The sequence below is a fragment of the Hemiscyllium ocellatum genome, chromosome 7 (assembly GCF_020745735.1).
Source record: "Hemiscyllium ocellatum isolate sHemOce1 chromosome 7, sHemOce1.pat.X.cur, whole genome shotgun sequence".
Taxonomy (NCBI): domain Eukaryota; kingdom Metazoa; phylum Chordata; class Chondrichthyes; order Orectolobiformes; family Hemiscylliidae; genus Hemiscyllium; species Hemiscyllium ocellatum.
In genome coordinates, this window is record NC_083407.1 from 88237197 (window position 1) to 88264117 (window position 26921).

At 38.7% G+C, this 26921-nt stretch overlaps 1 protein-coding gene across 2 annotated transcripts in view; it reads right to left on the reverse strand.

Annotated features, from left to right (window-relative positions):
• The window catches only part of LOC132817538 (diacylglycerol kinase beta), a 519975-nt gene that overhangs the window by 135370 nt on the left and 357684 nt on the right, over window positions 1-26921 (reverse strand). For both annotated transcript variants that reach the window (XM_060828035.1, XM_060828034.1), the window contains one exon: window positions 18281-18345. In XM_060828035.1, the coding sequence (XP_060684018.1) occupies window positions 18281-18345 (65 nt within the window). The remainder of the gene's footprint in view (window positions 1-18280; window positions 18346-26921) is intronic.

Sequence of the window (26921 nt, forward strand, 5' to 3'; positions counted from 1 at the left end):
TTCATACATGAGGATCAATGGTCGGCACAACATCGTGGGCTGAAGGGCCTGTGCTGTGCTGTACTGTTCTATGTTCTATGTTCTAACTACATTAAGATAAATTAGGATGGAAGGAAATCGAACAGGACCAAGAAAAAGATCTTATGAGGACATCTGGAAATCAAGCAGAGTTTGCAAAAAAAACTTTGTGAAAATATTTGAAATGTGATAACAAAATCTCACACATCTATTTTTGATGAACATCATCACTATGAACCAAATTTTATTTCTGTGCTATATATTTAGTTAAATTATTAGAATTCTCGCTAATTATTAGTGAGAATTGACAAAAGAGCATTTTTAATATGCAGATAATTTTTTAAAGAGTTACTATCCATTGTCATTTTCTTGTCCTTTGAACATAAAAGAACATTCAAAGTCAGCAGGATCAGTGTAATCATTTGCAATTTTCTGATTATCAAGTTACTCCTTTGTAAGGTTTACTAACAGAAATTGGTAATGATTTGGAGATGCCGGTGTTGGACTGGGGTGTATAAAGTTAACAATCACACAACACCAGGTTATAGTCCAACAGGTTTAATTGGAAGCACACTAGCTTTCGGAGCAACGCTCTTTCATCAGGTGATAGTGGAGGGCTCGATCATAACACAGAATTTATTGCAAAAATTTGCAGTGTGATGTAACTGAAATTATACATTGAAAAATTGATTGTCTGTTAAGCCTTTCATCTGTTAGAATATAGTGATAGTTTCACTTCTTTCATGTGTAAATCACAAAACCTTTTTTTAAAAAGTTGCATTCTCGGGTTAGCTGTTAACAATGGTGATAGCTAGACAATATGTTGAAGGTGTTAGCCCCCTGTGTTCTCTATCTATGACCTGATGTTTAGATTGTTATCTCACTTTTTAGAATCAGAGTTTTACATAAATTCATGCAGTTTTTGAGCTCAGAGTTCTACCTGAATGTATGCAGTTTTTGAGCAAAGTGCAATGTAACTCTGCAAGTACAAATTCACCCCACAACATATATGTGTGCATGTGGGTCTTAGTGTGTCTGTGTGTGTGTGTCTATCTGTCTGGGGTGGGGGTTGAGAGAGAGTGTGTGTGTGTGTGTGTGTGTGTGTGTGTGTGTGTGTGTGTGTGTAGTGAGTGCAGAGTGTCTTAAGTCTGTGAGGGGGTGCATGAGAGAGCGTGGGGGTGTTTGTGTCTATAAGGGTTTGTGTGGGTGTGTGTGTGCACGTCTGTATGTAGCTGCGTCCGTGTGTATGTGAGAGTGTGTTTGTGTAGGAATGTGTGTGTATAGTGCAATGGTGATCACCTGTAATGTGACATGACCCCAAGATCCCGGTTGAGGCCCTCCCTATGGGTACTGAACTTAGCTATCAGCCTCTGTTTGGCCACTTTCCTCTGCTGCCTGTCCCGAAGTCCACCTTGGAGAATGGTCACCCGAAGGTCCGAGGCTGAATGTCCTGGACCACTGAAGTGTACCCCAACTGGGAGGGAACCCTCCTGTCTGTTGATTGTTGTGTGGTGCCCATTCATTCGTTATCGTAGCCACACATTGTCTAGCTATCACCATTGTTAACAGCTAACCCGAGAATGCAACTTTAAAAAAAGTTTTGTGATTTACACATGAAAGAAGTGAAACTATTACTGTATTCTAACAGATGAAAGGCTTAACAGACAATTGATTTTTCAATGTATAATTTCAGTTCCATCACACTGCAAATTTTGGCTATAAATTCTGTGTTACGATCGAGCCCTCAACTATCACATGATGAAGGAGCATCGAAAGCTAGTGTACTTCCAATTAAACCTGTTGGATTATAACCTGGTGTTGTGGGGTTTTAGAAATTGGTAAAGCAGCTACTGTTATGGTAGTAGATACTGGTCTGCCCAGATTTTGAGGATACCACAGACTGCAGTAATGAAACATTTTTAACCTATTGAGGAGACAAGTAACTAAGCATACATGTGTGATCCAGGACTGAAAGCAGATGGTATTTTAACTTAAATTACCCTTCTGATGAAGCATGAGATTGTGATAGTACAGACAGAAAATCAGCTACCATCCTTTTCAAATTCAAGTTACAAAGTTAATTGAAACTGTCTCTTAACAGTCCTGGTGAAGTAAACATGGACAGTTTATTTGTCAAGTAGCATTTCTTGTAAGAAGAAAGACTATCTGATAATGACCAATTTTTTAATATATTTGTACTGTGGATGGGTAATGCTTTCTCTGTGGTAAGCTTTTACAGAAATTGAAAACAAATCCAATAAATAAAACATCAGAAAGATTGTCTGGGCCTTTTGCCTAGAACTACAAACAAAATGTTCAAAACAAGTGATTGAATTTTAAATGACATGTAAATTTGCCTTTGAAGATGAAAGATAATTAGCTAAAAAGAGACAGGTCTTTTTGGTCCTTCAGAATTTACATGAGATCTGGTGAAAACCAAATATGCAAAGCTTGTCCCCAGTGTTAAATCAGAAAATACAGTGCACTAGTACAAATTGTATTCCTGAAGAGCTTAAGTAAATAACTAGGCTGCTAATTAAAGGCGCAAAGCCACTTAGAATTTTAAAGTAATTGCATCAGAAAAATATCTGAATATCTGTGTTTTGATGTGTTGAATCTTCTGATAAATTATAAGTGCAGGTAATTGCATAGTCCCATTAATTGTTGTCGATCCTAAGTTACAAAGAGAAGGCAGATTCTTCGTTTTGTTACAGAGACCAAGGAGCAAGATGCAGATGAGCACAAAGGTTGAAAGATATCAAAAGAGCAGTGAAAATCACAAGTAGGAAAACTGAGGAAAATAAAGAATGGAATTTTAACAAGTGCATTTGGATCAGCAGGATGCAAAAGTGTATACAGTGGCATTGTGATCCAGCTAGGATCATAACATCCATGCAAAGACAAATTGGCAGTACTACTCTGAGAATTTTCACCTTCTGATGAACCAGGATATCATTATGTGATCAATAGTTTCAGCTATTAATGATCAGGCAACTCAAAAGCAGAACTACACATGATCAAGACACTCCCAATTGACCAGGATGAAACAGTGAGGATAGTAGTGTTTAGAGAAAATTCCATAAAGCTAGAAGATTGGGTAAAATAAAGGAAGGAACAGGAGCATGACTGTGAGCATGAAATAAAAATAAATGAAACATATATTAATCTTGCAAGACATTCTAAAATTCCTTCCATCCTGTATATTGCTTTCAAAAGTGTTGTGTGTACGTGAATGGTCTGGATGACATTCGAAAAGGAAAGACGGACTGTCTCCACCACACTTTGCAAAATTCTAATGAGCCAAGCATCTAGAAAAGGTAGTGACCTAAGATGATCTGGCTTCCACTTGCTCAAAGACTTTGGCTCTATGCCTGGCTCATAGTGGCTAGATAAAAGATTCCTAAATACAATCCAGAATGTTAGCTCCAAATAAATATCCACACAGCATTATCAAAGATGGTAACTGTGTCAAAGTATTTGGCTTTATTCCTTCCATAGTAAATACTCTATCGTATTCTAGTCACACTGAGGTCAATAACTGGTGGTGCAACCATTCTCTAGCTAGTACCAGGAGGCAGCGTTAGAACTGCCAGTGCAGTTAGAGATTGTGAGGTGAAAGGAAGGGAAAATAATTTATTGGCCAAAATCTGCTGTTGATTTAACAGCAAAGGTAATAGTGCTCATCATTATTTATGTCCAAGGGCGTAGTATGTTAGGTGAAGTAGAAGCACGATTAAACAAGAAAATAGAGAAACAATTGCCTGAGTTGCACCACTCCATTGTTCACTATAGGGTACATCATCTTGCTGTTAGCTCCCTGCTAACTATGCTGAGTAGTTTGAAGTTCCTGTACTTTCATGTCAAACCACAGAAAGTCAAGCCATTTCAAGCCTGCCATTCTTTTAATTACTGCCAGTCAACCTCACTGATACTACGAATTAACTATCAGAAGTCTAGAATCTTATTCTTTCAGCTTTTCATAACTGGACAGTTAGAAACAAGACACAACTTTTCAAAATAAAAATTTTCCTTCCTTTTTCACTTCTTATTTATTAAGGAGAGGTAGAGTGTTGGCTTCATTGTTTACCTCTGTCCAATATGCCCAGCTGAAACTTTACAGCTGAACAGTGAGAAAAGAAACTAAGTTGAAGTAATAGAGATTTGTGTCATTCCAGCAAATTTTGTTTTTAAAACTGAAGAACTTCTGGAAATCAAAACCTGACTCACAGCAAACATGCTTTACAATCTTATTGTTATTTCAACATAAAGTTAAAGATTGTCAAAACAAAATAATTTCAGTTTTTAAATTATTCAATTTTCACTGTATATTAATGCTTCAAGCCACTTACTGACTATACAGTTTGCAGATTGCCGCTAAGAATGATTGCATGACAATTTTCTCCTTTCCAGTTTGATGATAAAATTGTTTTGCTTGTTAGGCTATGGTTCAAGGGCTCTCGTTTCTCACTAAGTGTCATTATTCTTGTGTAAGCCTTGATCATAGATGCTGACAAACCAAGCCTGCCTCATATAACCTCTAGACTTTCTAAAATTGAGCAACATTATAAGTCATGTTGGGGAAGGAAATAATCTTATTGTTCCCACAGGTGGATGTGAAATGGTTGGGGGCGCGGTGGCGGAATTAACAGCTTTAGACGTATACCATGAAGTCCAACAGTACAATAATATTTTGGGTTGGTTTAGCTCAGTTGGCTGAATGGTTGGTCGTGAAACTGTGTGATGTCAACAGTGTGGGTTCAATTCCCACACCAACTGAGGACTTAACCTTCTCAAACTCTCTCCTCACCTGAGGTGTGGTGGCCCTCAGGTTAAATCACCATCAGTTGTCGCTCTCTAATGACAGAGCAGCTCAATGGTCTGGTAAGTCTAAGGGACTTGATCTGCACTAATGTACACGAACAATTTAATTAGATGAGCAAGTTGATACCAATGCATAACAAAAGCCTGTATTTCCCAAAACAAACTCAATGGACCCAGTATACGAGCTTTGAATTAAATTAATCTATTTCCTAAATATCAAATACAGTCAATGTGCTGTAATGCCACTGGATAGAATGGTGCTTAAATCACATGACATTGAGAGCCTCACTAAGTGTGCACAAAATACCTAGATATTCATCATGATTCATCATGTGTGTAATCATCACAGAAAGGGTCAGTTAGCTCAGTTGACTGAATGGCTGGTTTGCAATGTAAATTGGGGCCAACAGCATGGGTTCAAACTCCTGCAACAGCTAAGGTTATCAGTAAGGACTCTCCTTCCCAACCTTCACTGCCACCAAAGCATGCTGACCTTCAGGTCATCCGCCAATTGTAATCTCTCTCTCTCTCTCTCTCTATCTAATGTGACAGCAACCCCGTGTTCTAGTAACACGGTGGTGACATTACCTTTACCACATATTACTGCATAATGGAGTTGAATGCAAGGTGAACATCTGCTGTACAATATTTATAAACTAATTTTATATGCCTTTGAATGGAAGAATAACTTATTGCAGCCACACAAAAACAATGTTCAACAAGTAACATATTCCAACCAAAAGGAAGCATAACAGGATCAATCTAAAACCTAGGAAGTATTCATTCATAACTGAAAAATGTCAAACTGTTAACTGGAGAAAAAAATAGCAAAAATGCTTGCACAAAGAAATGCTAAGAATGGCTCATCTTCAATCACAAATGAACTGAATGATCCACATTGTTATAAACTGCAACTGAAGCCTTGAAATTTATACAACAGAGTTTTGCAGAACAGAGGGAGGCCATTTATCCATTAAGTCTGTGCTGGCTCTCTGGAAGTCAAGCTCTACTTTTTCATTTCCTTTTTAAGTATACATCCAAATGCCCTTTGAAACCTACCAATGAATATGCTTCCAGGATAATTTTAGATAATACATTCTAGGCTAGACATGCTGCATAAAAAATAAATCTCATTTCCTCCCTGGCCTTTTTCCAATTGCCTTAAGTCTGTACCCTCTGGTTACCAACTCTCTGGCACTGAATGATTCCATGAAAAATTCAAGTAGTTTGCTTCCAATCCAGAGTTAAATACAGTCTGTGGCCCTAATTCCACCACAGGATCTACTGGACCTTTGGTTGTAGTCATGACATTGATTTGATTATTAAAAATGATAAGTGTTTCCCATGAATGCAGTACTGAGTGTGGTGTTGGTGAGTCACAACTTAAAATAGCTTCAGTATGTATCAACACACAAAAAGATTGAAGGACCATGTGCAGCAATTGAAAGGAAGTCACTCAAATAGCTAACAAAAATATCCCACCTACATGGCAGACACTCACAAGTGCCTGAACATGTAAATTTAGAAAGCCTGGGGAAAGATACCCAGCAGCACACTTTGTATGAAAAAGAATTTGGAAGCAACTCATTAGAGCTACTGCAGGTTTGAACTTGTAGACTAAACAGTCGACAAGAAATAATAGATGTCTACTCAGAAGCAATGATTGCATTTGATACTGATCCAAATGACATTTTACTGTTATATGAATGGTGGTTGGCACTTTTCATTAGCACATTAAGGGGTTTTGGCTAAAGTTATAAGAGAATTAGACAGAACTATAATATTTGCAACTATCCTGATGACTCAAGTGAGGTTTACCCATTGATTGGATGAGACACACTGATGTATGAATTAGGAGGCAGCAAGTAGGGCATTTAGATTCCTGCATACCCACAATAACCTTTCAGCCCTCTGCTAAAAAGAATCAGAACATTCACAGACTCTTTCTTCCACAATCTTTTGAGGAGAAGAGCTCAACAAACTCATCAAAAATTTCCCTTACACATTGTCTTTAATGGATGATTCCTTTTTAAACAAATGATCCCGAGTTCTAGATTCTCCCCCAAGAGGTAGCATCCTTTCCACGTCCACCCAATCAAGGATCCCCCAGGATCTCACGTTAGGATCAAGTTGCCTCTCCTCTTCTTCAGTTCACGGTGCAAGCCTAAGTGTATTCAAACTTTGGTGGTATTAGTCTAGTAAACATTCTCTAAACTTCTTTTGATATATTTGCTTAAATAAGGAGACTATTACTGCACATTGAACTCCAGATGTGTTCTCACCAATGCTTTGTGTAACAAAACAGCCTCCCTACTTGAGTCTCCAATTCTATTACGATAAATGTTAACATTTTATGAACTTTTCTAATTACCTGCAGTACCAATATACAATTTTTTATGATCATGTTCTCCCAAAGTCTCTGCATTTCAGAACTCAGTAACCTTCCATCATTGATGATTATGATTCTCTTTTATTCTTCTTGCCAAAATGCACAATTTCATGTATTTCCCACATTAAAATCCATTTTCCAGACCTTTGCCCACTCACTTAATCTATCCATATTGCTTTATAGCTTCCTTATGTTTTCTTCAGAACCTATTTTACTACCTTTGTGTCACCAGGACATTTAGCAACTATAACTTCAGTTACTTCATGCAATTCATTTCTGTAAGCTGCAAAACATCGAGGACATAGCATTGATCTCTGTGGCTCACTGCTTATTACATCTTGTCAATGAGAAAATGACTCATATATTCCGACTCTGTTTCCTGTTAGCTAACTAATCTTCTATGCATGACAATATGCTATTTCTTTACACTGAGAGCTTTTATTTTGCACAATAACCTTTAGCCTCTATTATATAACTTCTGGAAAACTAGATAGAGTATATTCATGGTTTCCTTTATCCACATTACATGTTACTTTCCTTAAAAGTGCCAAAAAATTGAACTTCTTGAGTTCTTTGTGCCTATAAATTTATATTCCCAGCCTTCTTTGGCTTATATGTCTTTGTTTTAAATTTTTAAACAAAAAAATGTGTTACTTAAAAGTTCAATGTGTCTGTAAGTAATTCTGGGCTGTGATCCATTGTTGCGACAATCTCCAGAACACACGGTCTTCCTCATTCTTTAGAGCTGTGTCAATAAATTTATGTTCTCTCTCCCAACTCGTTGACCAAAAGGTATCACCTCACAGTCCTCAATAATAAATATCTTCTGATCTTGATTTGTCCATTCTCCTTATCTATGACTTGTTGCAATTGATTAGCATGAACCTTGCTGTTGCCAAACCGCCATCAACAAAGTCTGACATCAACAGCAAGTTCTGAAATTTTTCTTTCTAAGTTCAAGTCATATCCAACAGCTTACTGTCATACACAAATATTAGACAGAAACAGAAGTGTCCTTTTTTTCTCATTTACTTATGGAATACGGACATCACTGTCTGGGCCAGCATTTATTGCCCATCCTTAGTTGTCTTTAAGGTGGTGTGGTGTGCTGGCTTCTTGAACTGCAGCAGTCGGCCCCAGTCTGGATTAGTATTTCATTATTTAATTACAAAGAACAGTATGCTTTCATCAGCACATCATACATCAAGTTACCCAAAGTTCAGATAGAATCTGGGATGTTAATTTTCTCTGGTCAGATGCTATGATATGATGATGATATCATGAGCTTGCTTCTTGAGGAGATATTGCCATACTGCATCTATTAAAGGTATACTGCTAGTGGGACATGACATAAAAATATTATATCCTTTGGTGCCCAAAACTACCATTTACCACAACTCACTACTTTCTGATTTTCTCACCATTTGGTTAAATTTAAGATGACAATGATCCTAGTATTCCATGCAATAATTCTATTTAGTGTGACACTTTGACAAATGTCTCCACATGCAAACATTCCCTTCAATAACCATTTCTGCTATATCATGAAAACAGTCAATCAATTTAGTCAAGTATGACCTGCCTTTTACAAATCCATTTTGATTATCCTGAATTAGCTCAAATCCCTTCAACAGGTTGTTGATCTTTTTTCCTTGCATTATTTTTTAAAATTCTCTATCGACAGTATTAAACTAACTAGCCTGCGTTTGCTAAGGCACCCCTTAAACTCTTTCACTACATCATACTTCCAGATGGCCACTTGTGCTCGCAGTTCATTCTTTATTTACATAAATGCAGTAGAAAGCTTTCTTATATTCCTAGCCCACACCCCTCTGATACAGAGCAATGCCTTTTCTCGTTCCATCCAACAGTCACTTAATGCATCTTATTTTGCTTTTCCACTTTTATATGTTGGTGCTTACTCCCCTGCCTTTGTGCAATTTATCCACCCATCCTAACAAAAACAGTGGTGAAAGACTTATACCCTGCAGGAAATGGCCAATCTGAATAGTTAAAAATTACTCATATTTGGAAAAAAATAGCAAAACTTCAAGATATAAACTAAGTTATCAACACATTCTGCAAATTATGAGTTGAGGCCTGATCCTTTTTAACGGAAACTGTTTTCCAACTTTTCAACAATACAACCGAAATTTTTGTTTAGATTACGTACAGTGTGGAAACAGGCCCTTCAGCCCAACAAGTCCACACCGACCCGCCGAAGCGTATACCACCCAGACCCATACTCCTACATTTACCCCTTACCTAACACTACGGGCAATTTATCATGGCCAATTCACCTAACCTGCACATTTTTGGACTGTGGGGGGAAACTGGAGCACCCGGAGGAAACCCACGCAGACACGGGGAGAATGTGCAAACTCCACACAGAGGTGGGAATTGAACCCGGGTCTCCGGCGCTGTGAGGCAGCAGTGCTAACCACTGTGCCACCGTGCCACCCACTGTACTTTACAGAGGCTAAAACAAACAAAATAATTCCAACAGCTCCATTCTAAAAACTCAATCTGACTTAATTTAATTACAACAGCATAGAAAATTTGATATTTTTTGATTTTCTAAAGAAGTCAGATTTCCTCAGCTGCAGGTTTTTTGAAGCAGGAATTTGAAAGTTATTTTGATCTACAGTGTGGAGTTGTCCATACTTGAGCCTTCATGATCAATCAACACACAACAATCAGCATGAAACACCAGATTCCTGCATGAGTCAAACCTGCAGCTGCACCAAATTTCAGTCTGTTTCATAGCTCATTCAAAACAGTGAAGAAAGCCCCAGTTATTAAATGGTTGCAGAATTAACCACTGAATTAAAAAAAACAAAAGTAGTCCAGCAATACACTATTAAGATAGCTGCTGATTCCTGTACATAAAACAAAATTAGGATGCTAATCTGAACTGCTGCCACATTTAGAGTGACCTGGCAGGAAACCTCTATTTATAAGACTGCATTAAGAAACAGTATTTCACACACAGTGCCAGTACTTTTGTCACAATGGAGCTGAATTTAGCAGCCAGCTAATTTCTCTAATACACCACCGGTGAGACAATTATTATGCTAATACATAACCTTTGGCAGCTTTTTTTTCTGGTCCCGTACCATATATCAAAAGAACACGCATTCAATTGAAACATAGCTTCACAGCAGAGCTCACTGGTGATATATAAAATTGCAAATATAGACAGCCTATTGGATTGATCCTCTTCAAAAGATTATCAAAATAGGTGTAGGCAATTTGTAGTGAAGTCAGAAAATGCTGACACGTGAGGCATAATTTTTAAAAAATAATTTAGTCATTCAAGATTCCACATGGTGAAAGAAAATGCCAGGCTTGAATGGAGGGGTATGCTGACCTTTATTGATTGGACATTTGAAGAAATATTTTCATCGGTTGAACTGAACAATAAGACAACAGTGAAGATAAACTATTAGTGCTATGTTAATTATGTTAGCTGAAGATTATTCTGCTTGTTAAGCAAAACAATGTACTGCATGAGTGGCATACTCTACATGTAAGTTAACAGTAGAGTAATGGACAATGATGAAACAATGGAAAACTTATCAGATCAAACAATAAACTAACAGTAAACTTATTAGATTGGCTAAAGTGAGATTTCACCCTAATATAGTGTAAACTGTCTTGTATTTAGTGAGCGTGAGAAGGCCCAGTGTGGAAAACATGCCAGTGATGGTGGGAAGGCAGTTTGGTTTCTTCACTTAGAAAGCAATTATCCCAGAACTCTCCAGGAATTAATGGTGGAGTAGCGACTTAAATGGGACTCATGCAGGTCTTCCCTTTCACAAGAAACTTACTCAATATGTGACATGGCTAGATCCAGAAAAGGTAAAAGAAAAAAAAGTCTTGTGACACTCAACTTGAAACTAAATAAGAGAGGATAGATTATGTGAACAAAAACTTAGCAAAACAAACACAGAGTAAGTCAGTATTCCAACTGAAGAGAGAGCCTGGAGCCAATGTTCATAAACCTAGATTGTGACAATTCCCTTGCCATGTCATTTTATTACTTGCGCTTCTGCTAATATACTTATTGTTGATAATAACAAATATCTCATACTTAAGGTGGCCAGTCTTATTGACTTGAACTGACTTGGGTCTGATTAGATTCTACAAATTTTCACAAAGCAAAATAAAAATTCTTCTCCTTCTTTCCAACAATTTTCTCCTCTCCTGAAGGTGCAACCCGTTTCTGTGATTTGATTTGAGTTTTCATCTAGATAGCAATTCTTCAACTGTCAGCCCAGCTATTAAGATGTGATCGATACTACACCTGACTCTGATCCCATTCTCACCCAATGTCCCATCGCATGAATTTCTAGTTGTTGTTTCTGCATAGTAATCAAGCGCAGGAATCTGGATTGATTTCTTGCTCTCTAATCCAGATGCATAAACATTCTCCTTATCAACACTGGGGCATAGAAGACCAAAATAAAAGGCTCATCCATTCGTTAGGACAAAATTGCTCCCGAACAAAGGAAACTCTCATAGATAAGATAGGGATGTGGAATTTATTCTGGCTTCAAGGTATGGTTTCTTGGCATCAGAAGCTAGCTGGAGACAGAGGTCAAGCAGGGATTCGTCATCAGCCCACCCTTTTCTCCATCTTCATTGCCACCATTTTTTATCTTGTCAAGAACAAGCTTCCCAAGGGTGTGGATAATATCAACAAGATTGACAGAAAACATATTCTCAACCAAGGAGAAAACAGCACCGAACGCACTTGTGGAACTTCCATATTTGAATGACAATGTCCTTTCCTCTTTCTCAGAACAGAATCTTCAAGCCTTACTTAATGCCTTCGTGGAAGCAAACCAAAGAATTGGTCTCAGCTGCAACCTCAAAATGACTTAAATATTTACCAACCCATCCCAGGTCAAGTTCCAGTCCACCCCACTATCAAGATTAATGGAAAAATCCATCCAAACATGGAACATAGCTTCCCAAGTAAGGGCAATCTGTTATCTAAGGATGGCATCAATGCAGAGATTCAACACTGCATCCAATCTGTGAGCACTGCCTTCGGAAGCCTAAGTATGAGTGTCTTTGAGGACCACAAGCGAAGGACCAATTCTGCCTCCTGGATGCAGCAGCCAAATGTGGATCAGAGATGGGGCTCTAGAATCTGGTTCATCAGCCACTGAAGAACCCACAGAACCCATGACCAGTGATATGGAATTTTCTCGGTGGATAGTCATATTCTTTAGTAAATGATTGCAAATGATGATGATGTGGATAACAAGATTTTGTGAGTAATGTACAAGGCGCTTGCTTAACTGTACCTCAGAATTCTGTAATCTCTCTATTTGAATACGCTGCTTTTCTATTCTTCCTGCCAAAGTGGACAACTTCAACAAAAGTAAACCACGTCTAAAAGCTCCCCTTTACCAACACTGCCTATTATTTCAAAGAACTCTAAGAGATTAACCACACTTCCCTTTCTCAAAGTTTCATTGACTTTGAAAGTCATAATGCAAAGTGCCCTGCTATAACTTCATTAATAATTGATTCCAAAATTTTTCCTATGATAGATATTAGACTGACTTACAAAGCATTACCTATCTTTTGCTTCCCTCACTTTATAAAAATCCATTCTTTATCTTTTGACCTGGTTACCTTACTTGCCGGTCATTGCTGCACAATGATATGCTTTTTCCTTAGGTCTGATGCTTTACCTAACTTCTTTAGTTTACCATAGGTGGTGGATCATCCCTTAGAACGTCTCTTTACAGGAGGAATATACCTATTCATATGATTCTGAAATATCTCCTGATGTCTGCCACTACACCTTTGTGGTTCTATTGCCTAGCTTCATTTGCCAGTTCACTTCAGCTGGCTCAGCTTTCACACCCAAGCAGCTGTCTTTAATTAAGTTTAAAATACCAGTCTTAGACCCAAATTGAATTGCCTTCAAGCTAGATGTTAAGTTCATTCATTTTGCAATCACTGCTACCTATGTGTGCCTTTAATCTGAGGTTATTAACGAATCCTGTCATATCACAGAGTAATAAGTTTAATATAACCCCCTCTCCTAGAACATGCTGTTCTAAGGAACAATCTTGAAAGCAGTCTATGAATTTCTCATCCGGCTAACCACTGCCAACCTTATTTTTCCATTGCAGATTAAAGTCTTCCATGATTGTTGCCATCTCTTTATCACAAGGATATTTCTCCTTGAAGACTTTATCCCACATTGTAGTTATGGCTTGGGCATGTAGACCATTCCCACCAGTGAGAACCTTTCCCTAATATTCTTCATCTGCACCAAAACAAATTCTACATCTGGATCCCCTAAAACAAGATAATCTCCAGCTGTTGCAACAACGCCATCCTGTATCGACAGTGCCACATCCTCCAGATTTACCTAGTTTATTATTTCTCTTGACTGTCACATACCTTTCAATATTCACGACCCAATCCTCTCATCCTGCAGTCGTGTTTCTGTATTGGCTATCAGATCACAATTGTTAACTTCATTGTGCTCTCACAGTTTGTTCATTTTTTTATGAACGCCATGTGTATTCAGATACAGAGCATTCACCTTTGTGTTTTTGGTATCTTTGCAACTCCTAGTGTTAATAGTCAGGGCGTTTTTATTTTTTTTCCCCTTCAATCCCTTCCTGCCTCAATTCCCATATTACTACCTTCTACCCTTGTTTCATCTCTTTGATTTACAGTATCTTTCATTTTGCTCTTGTCTCCACTATTTGTCTTAAAACCCTCTCCACTTCCTTAATTATGCACTTTGTAAGAAATGTGGTCTCAGCATGGTTTGAAAGTACATCATGCAAATGGCATAGCCCTCCCTTTCCCCAGTATTGCTGCCAGGCTCCACAAATCAGAAACTACTTCTTCCACATCAGTCTTTGAGACACATAGTCATCCCTTAAACTTGCCAATTTGCAGACAGCTCAGTAAAAGGTCCAGAGTTCATAACCTTTGAGATTCTGCTTTTCAATTTAGTACCGTGGCGGCACGGTGGCACAGTGGTTAGCACTGCTGCCTCACAGCGCCTGTAGACCTGGGTTCAATTCCCGACTCAGGCGACTGACTGTGTGGAGTTTGCACGTTCTCCCCGTGTCTGCGTGGGTTTCCTCTGGGTGCTCCGGTTTCCTCCCACAGTCACAAAGATGTGCGGGTCAGGTGAATTGGTCAAGCTAAATTGCCCGTAGTGTTAGGTAAGGGGTAATTGTAGGGGTATGGGTGGGTTGCGCTTCGGCGGGTCGGTGTGGGCTTGTTGGGCCGAAGGGCCTGTTTCCACACTGTAAGTCTAATCTAATCTAATCTAATCTACCTAGCTCCCCATCCTCTCTAATGTAGTATCACTTTCTAATTCTACCTATGTATTTGGTACCTACATGAACCAAAACAACTGGACCATCCCCTCCTACAAGTTATTCTCCAGTCCCCTGCAGATGCCCTGAACCCTGGATCTTGGTGGCAATGCAGCCATTTAGACACTCACTCTCTGCTGCAGAGATCGGTGTCAATCCTGCTAACTATACTATTCCCTACAACCACTACATTCCACAACCGTCCTTGGTAGTATAATGGTGAATAACACCGCCTGCCACACGGAAAGTCAGGGTTCAATTCCCAGCTGGGGAGGACCAAGTGCTTTGTGGCTTCGTGTTTGTGAAAAGATTTATAAAATGTTTAGGGGTGGCACGGTGGCTCAATGGTTAGTACTGCAGCCTCACAGCACCAGGGACCCAGATTCAATTCCAGCCTCGGGCGACTGTCTGTGTGGAGTGTGCACACTCTCCCAGTGTCTGCATGGGTTTTCTCCAGGTGCTCCAGTTTCCTCCCACAGTCCAAAGATGTGCAGGTCAGGTTGATTAGTCATACTTAATTACCCATAGTGTCAGGTACATTAGTCAGAGGGAAATGGGTTTGGGTGGGTTACTCTTCGAAGGGTCGGTGTGGACTTGTTTGGCTGAAGGGCCTGTTTCCACACTGTATGGAATCTAATCTAATCTAATCTAATTTCACCAAGTCTAACCAAGTTGAAATGTTTTCCTGCACAACCGTGCCACAGCCATTTTTCTGCTTCAGCCTCCATCCAGTCTCTCTCATCCAAACAACCTGAGAGAACCTCAAATCTATCAGACAATTATACAGGCTGACACTCCTGTCATTTGGGTCCACTTGCCAAATTCTTAGTTACACCCTCCTGTCCCTGAATACTTGCAAACTCCGAAGATCCTAATCTAAATAGTGTGACTGCATCCTGGTACAAGGAATCCAGGTATCCTTCCCCCTTCCCTGATGCATCACAATGTCAACCAATCGGAGCCAAAGCTGCTCCAATTTCAAACACTGAGGATGAATTTGCCCTGTACCACAATGGGGTTCATGCGATCCTATATCTTGCAGTCCTGACACTTCACGTGTCCTCTCATCCTTAATGAATTTTGATCAATTACTTAATTACATTATTGACTTAATAAAACCTTAATCACATAGTCCTTTCCCTATAGTACACCAATAACCAATTCCACAGGAAGAGAATGGCTGGGAAACATACGTAAAAAGGGAACCTCCTTCCCACTTTCATTGAAGTCACCACTCATCCAAACTCCCAAATTCCCACTCAATTTCTTCAGCTGCACTTGGCTGCCACCTTAATGACTTGTGCACACGTTAGGTCTCTGTCAGGCGCAGACAAGATAGATCGAGTGAATCCTGAGATGATGATAAAGGCAGTAGGAGCATACTTAAGAGGGAAATCAGGAGGGCAAAAAGAGGACATGAGATAGCTTTGGCAAATAGAGTTAAGGAGAATCCAAAGGGCTTTCACAAATAAATTAAGGACAAAAGGGTAACTAGGGAGAGAATAGGGCCCCTCAAAGACCAGCAAGGCAGCCTTTGTGTGGAGCCGCAGAAAATGGGGCAGATACGAAACGAGCATTTTGCATTGGTATTTACTGTGGAAAAGGACATGAAAGAAATAGAATGTAGGGAAATAGATGGTGACATCTTGAAAAATGTTCATATTACAGAGGAGGAAGTTCTGGATGTCTTGAAATACATAAAAGTGGATAAATGTCCAGGGCTTGATCAGGTGTACCCTAGAACTCTGTGGGAAGCTAGGGAAGTGATTGCTGGGCCTCTTGCTGAGATATTTGTATCATCCATAGTCACAGGTGAGGTGCCGGAGGTTGGCTAATGTGGTGCCACTGTTTAAGAAAGGTGGTAAGGACAAAGGTGGTAAGGACTAGTCTATAAGGAATTATAGACTAGTGAGCCTGACAGCAGTGGTGGACAAGTTGTTGGAGGGAACCCTGAGGGACAGGATGTACATGTACTTGGAATGGCAAGGACTGATTAGGAATAGTCAACATGCCTTTATAGGTGGGAAATCATGTCTCACAAACTTGTTTGAGTTTTTTTGAAGAAGTGACAAAGAGGATTGATGAGGGCAGAGTGGTAGATGTGATCTATACGGACTTCAGCAAGTCATTTAACAAGGTCCCCCATGGGAGATTAGCGAGCAAGGTTAGATCTCATGGAATACAGGGAGAACTCGCCATTTGGATACAGAACTGGCTCAAAGATAGAAGGCAGAGAGTGGTGGTGGAGGGTTGTTTTTCAGACTGGAAGCCTGTGACCAGTGGAGTGCCACAAGGATCAGTGTTGAGTCCACTATTTTCATCATTTATATAAATGATTTGGATGGGTGCGAAATTGGAAGTGTAGTGGACAGTGAAGAAGGTTACCTCAGATTATAATGGAATCTTGATCAGATGGGCCATTGGGCTGAGAAGTGGAGTCACAGGTAGATAAGATAGTGAAGACATTTGGTATGCTTTTCCCTCTTGGTCAGAGTATTGAGTACAGGAGTTGGGAGGTCATGTTGCGGCTGTACTGGACATTGGTTAGGCCATTGTTGGAATATTGCATGCAATTCTGGTCTCCTTCTTATAGGAAAGATGTTGTGAAACTTGAAAGGGTTCAGAAAAGATTTGCAAGGATGTTGCCAGTGTTGGAGGATTTGGGCTGTAGGGTGAGGTTAAGTAGGCTTGGGCCATTTTCCCTGGAGCATTGGAGGCTGAGGGGTGATTTTATAAAGGTTTATAAAATACTGAGGGGCATGGATAGGATAAATAAACAAAGTCTTTTCCTTGGGGAGGGGGAGGGGGGGCGGAGTCCAGAACTGGAGGGCATAGGTTTAGGGTGAGAGGAGAAAGATATAAAAGAGACCTCAGGGGCAACTTTTTCACAAAGAGGGTGGTACGTGTATGCAATGAGCTGCCGGAGGAAGTGGTGGAGGCTAGTACAATTGCGACATTTAAAAGACATCTGGATGTGTATATGAATAGGAAGGGTTTGTAGGGATTTGGTCCAGGTGCTGGCAGTTGGGACTAGATTGGGTTGGACGAGTTGGAGTGAAGGGTCTGTTTCCGAGCTGTACATCTCTATGTCTCTATGACTCTGCTCCTGCATCCCCTTTGGGATTATACTATCTATTTCGTATCACCTCTCCTATTCTTCCTATCACAGTGAATCATTTCAAAAATTACATCTGCTGGATGTCTGTTCATTTCAACAGTGTGTTGCTACTTTCCTCACACATCACTACATTATTGAGTTTCCTGCTGCCTGCGTATATTACAAGGATTGGTGTACTCAGGAATAGCCTGTTCACTGATATTCAGTTTAGGTACCACCAGAACCACATGGTACCCATTTATAGCCTTGGCACAATTCAATAAGGAATAACTGTCCTTAACATCAAGGTAGCAACACAGAAAACTAAATAAATTGATGTCAGTGGAATTCATAGCAATATGTCTGCTAATCAAATCCAGCAAAAAAAAATGATGGATGTGTTTGCTGTCAGCAAGGGAGTTTACCTTTAATAGAGCAAATTATACAACATAAAGCACTAAGAAATATGAATTCATTAACTGTTTTCTAAACAATGAATTATATGCACTTGAAACCAGGGTATTCAAATCAATAATTGCTGGGATGGAAATACCACGAAACACAAGTAGAGGGGAAGACATCTCTTACCTGCTGTTGAATTTTTCTGGATGCTTTTCTCTCATTACGTGAAATCTGTGAGCAATTGATGCATCCTATACAAACAGATTTCAAAAATGTGTTATTCAGGATGCCAAAACAAGTGGACAATCAATCAGTATATATTTTTACTACCATATAAGTAAACTGTGCTGCATTATATTTCATATATCTTTGGGTTTAGTCATGCATTTCACCGATTTAAAATAGCTTTGTAATGACATTGTTCACAGTAAGTCAGAGGAAGTGTTTTATTACATAGATAGAATTATACGAGGATTAAATACAAAAATAACCATTTTGCCTAGCCAGTCCATAACAGCACATGTTCCACTTGAACTCTGCCCATCCTTTCTTGTCTAACAATCTGCAAAACTTAGCTTTCTCATCTCATTCAAATGTTTATCTCGCCTCCTCTTAAAGTTATCTTTCCCATCTACCTAATCTCTCCTTTTGGTTGTGAATTGCACATTTCCATCACTTTTTAAGCAAAGACATTACTTGTGAACTATCTATTCGATTTCTTGGTAACATTGATTTTATACTGATGCACTTCTGCTGTGTTATAGTCAACAGCAAAATAATCTTAAGTAAAGAAAGGCACCATTCAGCCATCTGTTTTTGAAAGGAAAGAAAATAACTTGGTCTGAATTGGTATAACCTTGAATTTCTGCACATCTTTTTGAACCCTCTCCACGACCATACAACATTTTTTCTAATATGACAACTAGCTATAATGGCTCGATCGGCTGAAGCCATCCTGGGGATAACATTAACATCACTAAACTATGGTGACAAAGCAAGTCATATTTTATTATTCTTTTTGTATTCTACAATATTTACTGCTGCTTTGGAGATTGAGTTTTGCAATCTTTTTCTCCCTCAAGATACTTCTGCACCTCTTCAACGTTTTACCTTCCATTATACTCTATAGTTGAATTACACATGTGTCAATTGAAATTGTGGCATTCAGCAATCAAAGGAAATAATTCATTTTCATTTATCACAATACACCAATAAAGAAAGCTAGAGCTTCTATGAGTTACTGTCCATTGCTCTAGAAAACAACTTACACATAAAGGTGCATGTTGCCACAGAAACTCTCACTCGCTGAGTGGATTGTAACACACCACCACACTGAGGAGCACTTACTTCTCTGGAAATTTAAGAACACGGCAGAAACGTACAGTGGAACAGGGAGAAGTAATAATTCAACCTGATCTGCAATTCGATTGCAATATTTATGAGGGTTTGAGGGTGGAATCTTTATTCCCATTCGTCAATGTATTTGTTATACAAACAGGAGGTATAGTTAGTAAGCTTGCAGATGACACCAAAATTGGAGGTGTAGTGGACAGCAAAGAAGGTCACCTCCGAGTACAATGGGATCGTGATCAGATGGCCCGATGGGCCAAGGAGTGGCGGATGAAGTTCAATTTCGATAAATATGAAGTGCTGCATTTTGGAAAGGTAATTCAGAGCAGGACTTATACACTTAATGGTAAGGCCGTAGGGAGTGTTGCTGAACAAAGTGATCTTGGAGCACAGTTCATAGTTCCTTGAAATTTGAGTCACAGGTAGATAGAATAGAGAAGGCCGCCTTTGGTATGCTTTCCTTTATTGGTCAGAGCATTGAGTAGAGGAGTTGAGAGGTCATGTTGTGACTGTACAGAACATTGGTTCGGCCACTTTTGGAATATTGCGTGCAATTCTGATCTCTCTCCTATTGGAAGGATGTTGTGAAAATTTAAAGGGTTTAAAAATGATTTACAAGGATGTTGCCAGGGTTGGAGGGTTTGAGCTATAGGGAGAACCTGAATAGGCTGGGGCTGTTTTCCTTGGAGCGTCAGAGGCTAAGATGTGATCTTACAGAGGTTTATAAAATCATGAGGAAAATGGACAGGATAAATAGACAAGGTATTTCTTAGAGGGAGGAGTCCAAAACTAGAGGGTATAGGTTAAGTTGAAAGGGGAAAGATTCAAAAGGACCCTAAGGGGCAACTTTTTCACACAGAAGGTGGTGTATGTATTCAATGAGGAAGTGATGAAGGCCGGTACAATCACAACATTTAAAAGGCATCTGGATGAGTAAATGAATAGGAAGGGTTTTCAGAGGGAGATGGGCCAAGTGCTGGTAAATGGGACTAGATTAATTTAGGATATCTGATCAGCATGGAAGAATTGGACAGAAGGGTCTGTTTCCGTGCTGTACATCTCTGTTACTCTATATCCCTTACTGGTTTTACTAAGCCCAGTCCTAAAAAAAATTGACTCAGCAACAGCAACCTTGCAGATTTTACTTATCTGGTGGACAAAATAATGCTTCCTAGTCTAACTTTGAAATGCTAAGGTCTATTTTAAGTTCATGTCACCTTGCTTGTGATTTCTAAGCATCTGTATGTGCCCAATTCAATTCTTTTATTGTTTTAATTCTATTGTCCCTGCAGCCTTCACGGCAAAAGGTCATATAAACCAAGCTTTTGTAAGCTGTTCTGAGAACTATTTTTTGGCTGGAGGTCAAATTTCCACTCCTCACTTGGGAGGATCTGCTACCTTGGTGTGCTACTTGTATGATTATCCAGCAGTACTATCGCCTCAACAGCATCACCACAATCACTGGTGGGATTCTAGGCAGTCCATAGATTCTAAGTTCCAGAACCAGGATAGAAATGTAGACTCACGTTGGGTTCCAAATGGACGCCCATGAGGATTTTGAAGATAGGGATGGGAAACACGGAAAGGGAGTTGCTCCAATTCACCTGTGATAGCTTGTATCTCAACAGACATTTCATGAAATCGGAAGGGACAATATTTCTAGGACTTTTGCAAAAGAAAACTGTACAAAGACATGAAAATGTAATTTTAATCTCATGGACCATTTTGAAATATGACTCTTAATTCTACATTACTGATTCTATTTGAATTAAATCAAGCAAAAAATACTTTCTTCATATTTCAAGTGGATGATAGCAACTGTTACTCTACAGCTTTCTTTTCTATGATGCACATCACGTCAGTATAGTTCACATTATGGTTTTACCAATTTATAAATAGATTCACCACTAAAAGATTCTTCATGCAATTCCTACCATTTTTTTCTTTTGACTTCATATGTAGCTTTTTTATATAATTGCACAAGAAACAGTCTGTATTTCATCTGATCAGTGTCACTTAAAACTCATTTGCTATTTGACTTCCCCAAACGTACATAATCATTCACTGCTCTTATACTTTGAAACATCAATTGGATCCATTAAAAATGATCTCGCACAAGAAAGTTTAATTTCAATTAAATCTCCTTGGATCTGCTATAAAATATTCTTGGGACTGGTCCATTAGCTTAAAACTTTAAATGACTCAATGATTGTGGTTTGCAAATATCGGCAAGTCCCTTTGGGACTATGGATTAAGGGACACTAGCAATTTTCAATTTACTGTATTCCCTGAGCATTGGGGTGCAATGAAAACAAAGCCAATAAAAGAGTGAGGTTTCTCCCATCATCCACTAATATTGTTCAAAAGGATTCTGCTCCACTTGCACGAATTCATCGAATAACTCCTCATTATATAAATATATAATACCTGCAGATTATTTTTAGTTTTACCCCAAAAGTAGATTCCTTACCATTACTTTCATTTTTAAAATCTTTGGGCGGCCTACTCAACTACACTGCTGGCAGTCTAATGCACTGCCGAGGAGCGACTTGTCTCTTCAGTGAGGCCAATACCATCTAAAGGCAGCCTACATCACATAAATAGGAGGCACATTCTGGCTGAAGCAGCTGCAGTAAGATGACTTAAGTAGCAAAACACCAAATAATGGTACAAAGGTGGGCAGGAGAAGAGATGCCCTCTATTCACAGAGGCCAGGGGATCCCTCCAAGTAAATTCACAAGGTACTGGCAGTGGTCAGTCAGTGCAGTTGAAGCAGCACTGCAGCTTCAAGGATGTGGATCCAGAGTTGGAAAAAGCTCAATGACTTCAACACAGGTTGTCAAGGTGCGTGAAATCATCTTGAAATGCTGTGCACTGTTTTCGTCTCCTTTCCTTCAGCAATGCCCCACATTTAGTTGCTTTCCTAACAGAAACTGAATGAATGCAATCTGGCCCAAAAGGGGTGCAAGAACAACAAGTGGCAGAAAAATAAGAGAATGACAATAAAGAAATAGTGTCATTTTTCTCAGGCCAGTTTAGATACTGACTCCACATATATATTAGAAGGTATCATAGATTGGATTTTGAAAAACACTTTTTACAGAATGTAAACGTTAGTGTAAGGACTACCATTTAATGCCATTACTAATTTTCCTCCTCTAACTGCAGCAATCACACGATGTAAGTAGATCTACAATGCTGGAGAAAAACTTCTGGATTTTTTGATGCAGCAGTAATACAGGAACATGATACAGTTCCAAGTCAGGATGGTGAATGACTTGGAGAGGGACATGCAGGTGGTATGGCCATGCATTTCCTGTCCTTGTTCTTTTAGGTGATAGAAGTTGCGTTTGGTAAATGTCTTGTAAAGAGCTTTAAGTGAGTTGCTGCATTGCATCTGGAAAATGGCACATATTGCATGGTGGTGGAGGGAGTGAAAGTTAAAGGATATAGATGGATTGTGATCACATGGTTTGCTTTGTATTGGATGGTGTCAGGCTTCTTGGAGTTGCACATATCCAGGCAAAGGGAGAGATTTTTTATCACATTTCTGACTTGTGCCTTCCAGATGGTGGACAGGCTTTAAAAAGTCTGGATGTGAGCTTCTCAATGCAATATTCCCAACCTCTGCTTTGTATCTCTGTTATAATCAACGAAACTATTTTTGCCACTCAGAAAGCTTTCATGATATCCATTTAATTTTTATTTAACTCAATACTTTGACTGATTTTATTTAATTCTAATCATTCAGGAAGGTGAAAACTTAGATCTCTAGAGAAGAAACCTGAACATTTTTGCTTAGCAATCTCTGCCTTAAATGATAGGTTAATATATCAGTCTAGAATTACTTTCACAAATCATTTTTAAAAAGTTGGCATTTAATTATCACCTACAGAACAACAGATCAGCACAACTCTTAGCATAATCAGTTTGATTGTTACGACAATATAGTTCATACTGAAAATCCTTGTATATTTTAATGATAACATTTCAAATTAATTGCCATTAATATTTTGCAGGTTAAACCACAAGCCATTATTATGAATGAACAAAATACGTAACTTTAAAATAAGATGATAACTCATAGCTTCACAAGTGGAAACTTTTACTGCAAAAGGCAAAATGCCAGAGATATTCAGCAGGTTAGGCAGCATCTGTTTATTGATCAGTGTAAAGCCTTTTAAAGTGATCAATAAACAGATGCTCCCTAATTGTTGAATTCTTGCAACATTTTCTCTTTCTGCAATAAAATTGACTTTACCCTTATTAATCTGTCATCATCTCAGGAATGGAAGAACATGGTATTTTGTGTAAGGTGATTGAACACAAAACTGTAAATCTCCAATTTGACTGTACTTTAAATAACATGAAAAAAAATTGCTAGATATATCCAGAAACGCCAGAGGTGGGCAGCCAATGGGCTGCTTCTTGCACTTCCTGCCTGGTGTTTGACATTTAAATGGAATATCAAAGCTGTGTGCGCTGTGTGCAGCTTAACCTGTGGAAATGGCACTGCCCTGATATCACACAGACCAATGGACTGATGTAATGCTTGCCAATATTTGGCAACACAAGTCCTGGAAACGTGCCTGAAGTGAAAAATAAAAGCAGCATGCAGTGGCATATTGGGCTCTGTAGTAATGTTATTTCAAGGGTCTGGAACCCAAATTTCAGTTCATTGTGCCATCTAGCAGGATGAGGGTAAACTATGCATCTTAAATGATTTTAAAATGGGAATGTTTTTGAACCCAATGCTGACACTGGAGGCCATAGGCTGCCATTGAAATCAGCCCCATGATACAGAGGGCCAGCTTCTCCGTAGAGCTCTGGAGATGTTGATGACCTTGGCCCAGGCAGTTCTAATCTCCTCCCTTCTATGATTTGTCATTTCATCCTGCAACTGAGATGGCAGAATCGCAGCAGCTGTGCAGCACTGTTTTTTGGCTCATGTACTTACCATGGCTTAACAGCTGGAGATGTGTCTGTGGCGACAATGAGGGATCAGTGTGAAGTTAGCAGTATGGTAGGAATGGGAGGGTGCAATGTAGTATATGAATATTAGAAAAGAGTCCTGATAACTAGCGAGTAGGGCTAATGGGCAAGTGATGAGGTTTTGGTGCAATGAGAGCACTCAGGGTCATGGTGAATTTGAGATGAACCATGCACTAAAACCCACACAAGGCCAACAGACAACTTGTGTTACTCCTCCTATGTTTGTGTGTTTGAGCTCCATAAATTCCTGACTTCCTACTCCAACTGTATTTTCAGATCTATTGGTTTTCCTGTAGGAAGATGGCATCTCTCATCTCCTGCTTCCAGCAGTACCTTGGTTGCCATGGATCCTTTTGCGTCTGTTTATGTTTATTTTCCATGAATCTGTACTGTGACAATCTTCCACCTACCACTTAAGAGACAGCCTCTCTTTCCAAAGGTGACAATCTGTACCCGTCATGCAACGCTGTTGGCGCCACCTATCGTGTGTAGAGTTGGGCAACAGGGCCGAGAAGACCAGTGCCAGAAGCACAGGATTTTAATCCTGAGATCACGAAAACGAGCAAGGTAGATTGATTTTGTTTGTCACTGATCTTGATTTGAACCGTGGCAAACACAATCTGAGTTGCTTCCTGCCCAGCCCAAACATTGTGGTGACAAAATTTCACATTATATTTTTTGCATATCCTCTTAAAAATAACATAAAATATCCTTTACAATGAACAATAATTAAATTTAGATTGGTAAAAATATTCTGACTTCATTATTTGTAAAATTACATACCTGCAACTAAATTTAGAAAAGGAGTTACATCAGGATTCTCTGGTCATTTCACAAAGAAAGCAGATTACAACAACACTGTTTTATTTGTTGTTGGGATTAAGAGGTCATTGCGAAGCTGGCATTTACTGTCCCATCCCTAATTGCCCTGGAGAAAATGCGAGTGCCTTCTTGAATTGCTGTAGATGTGTGGAATACAGTTTGTTTGTAATGGTTCTGATACAACTACATGATATGCTAGCTATTTCAAAGGTTAGTTTATAAAAAACAGCATTTCTCTGAAACTGTAATTCCATGCAGGTCAGAACAGCTATGGACAACAAATTTCTTTCCCTCAAATGTATTAGTGTTTTGTATATTATGATATGAACAATGTGGAATGTGTAATTGAAACTAGAGCACTATTAAGCATTATTAAGATTTAAATTTAGTTTTGTAAAATATAAACCACTCTAACCAACTTCCTGTTACTGATACTTCCTCTGACGCTGCTCAGACTTTAAAAAAGGGTTCAAGCACTAATTCTCTTCAGATGACCAAATCTTTCAAGCCTTAATAGGCATGCACTTAAGATTAATTTCACTCTTGCAATTTTTTAAAAACCAGATGTCATCAACATGGTCTCAGAGATAATGCAAAATGCTTTTGAAGGTTAGTATTTTTAGGCAAAACCTAACATTATAAACCTAACATTTAAAAAGCAGAACTAATCTACTTAACACTTAGTTACTATCATTAGATATATTGACATCTAAATAGAGCTGAGAAGTTCAAAAGGTGAATGCAATCATTTTCTCTGATGTAATAAATGAAGAGACAAAATAAATCTTTGCTTTTGCGGGCATGTAAAAGAAAAAATGCATTATAAAATATTATTAGATTCACCACTAATTGCTTTATTCTGCTTTTAAAGTATGTTACCTAAAAATTTACAATGTGACTGCACAATTTTTCTCCTCCAATGAAAAAAAAATTCAGGAAAATAAACTGGTGACTTTGATGAACAAAGACATTTCTGTCTTTTTAAACTCAAGTAATAAACTGAAATAACTGCACAACAAACACAGCCACCTTTTTGTTGCTTCCTAAATTATGAATACATTTGCAAAGTATAACTAGGGAAACATTAAAGATAACCATTATAACAAAGCCATATCAATGTAACACATTCAAGGGAGCTACCCAAGAATATAAGTGCCATAAAATATATTCCAAAATGATCATTTTCTATTACTTTGCAGCTGGGGGAAAATGAACATGTATCATGTGATGTTCCAAACTTTCACATTTAGATTTATCATCCTTTCATCAATCAACTTGTACCCATTTTACTTTGTGATCACATTATACTAAATAAAGTTGGAAACAAATATCAAAAACAAAATTTAAGGTATTTAATAAAGAACAACAAAGTCAGTGGTAAGTTTAAGAATTCTATTTCAGACTTGCCCTTTGGTGTCATGAATTAGTATTCTGCTGTTTACTATTACCACTGACCTCCTATTCTTCTCATATTAAGTCCTTTCTGCGTGTTACAAGACTGATATTATGCCTTTCTCGTATCACAAAGGATTGTAATAGGTACTGACAAAGCACCTCCACTAGGATCTGAGAAACTTACACAATGGCAAAATCAAATTTAAAAAGCATTCAGTATTACAGAAATAGACAAATTGAAGGGAATTAAAGATAGTAACTTAACCTT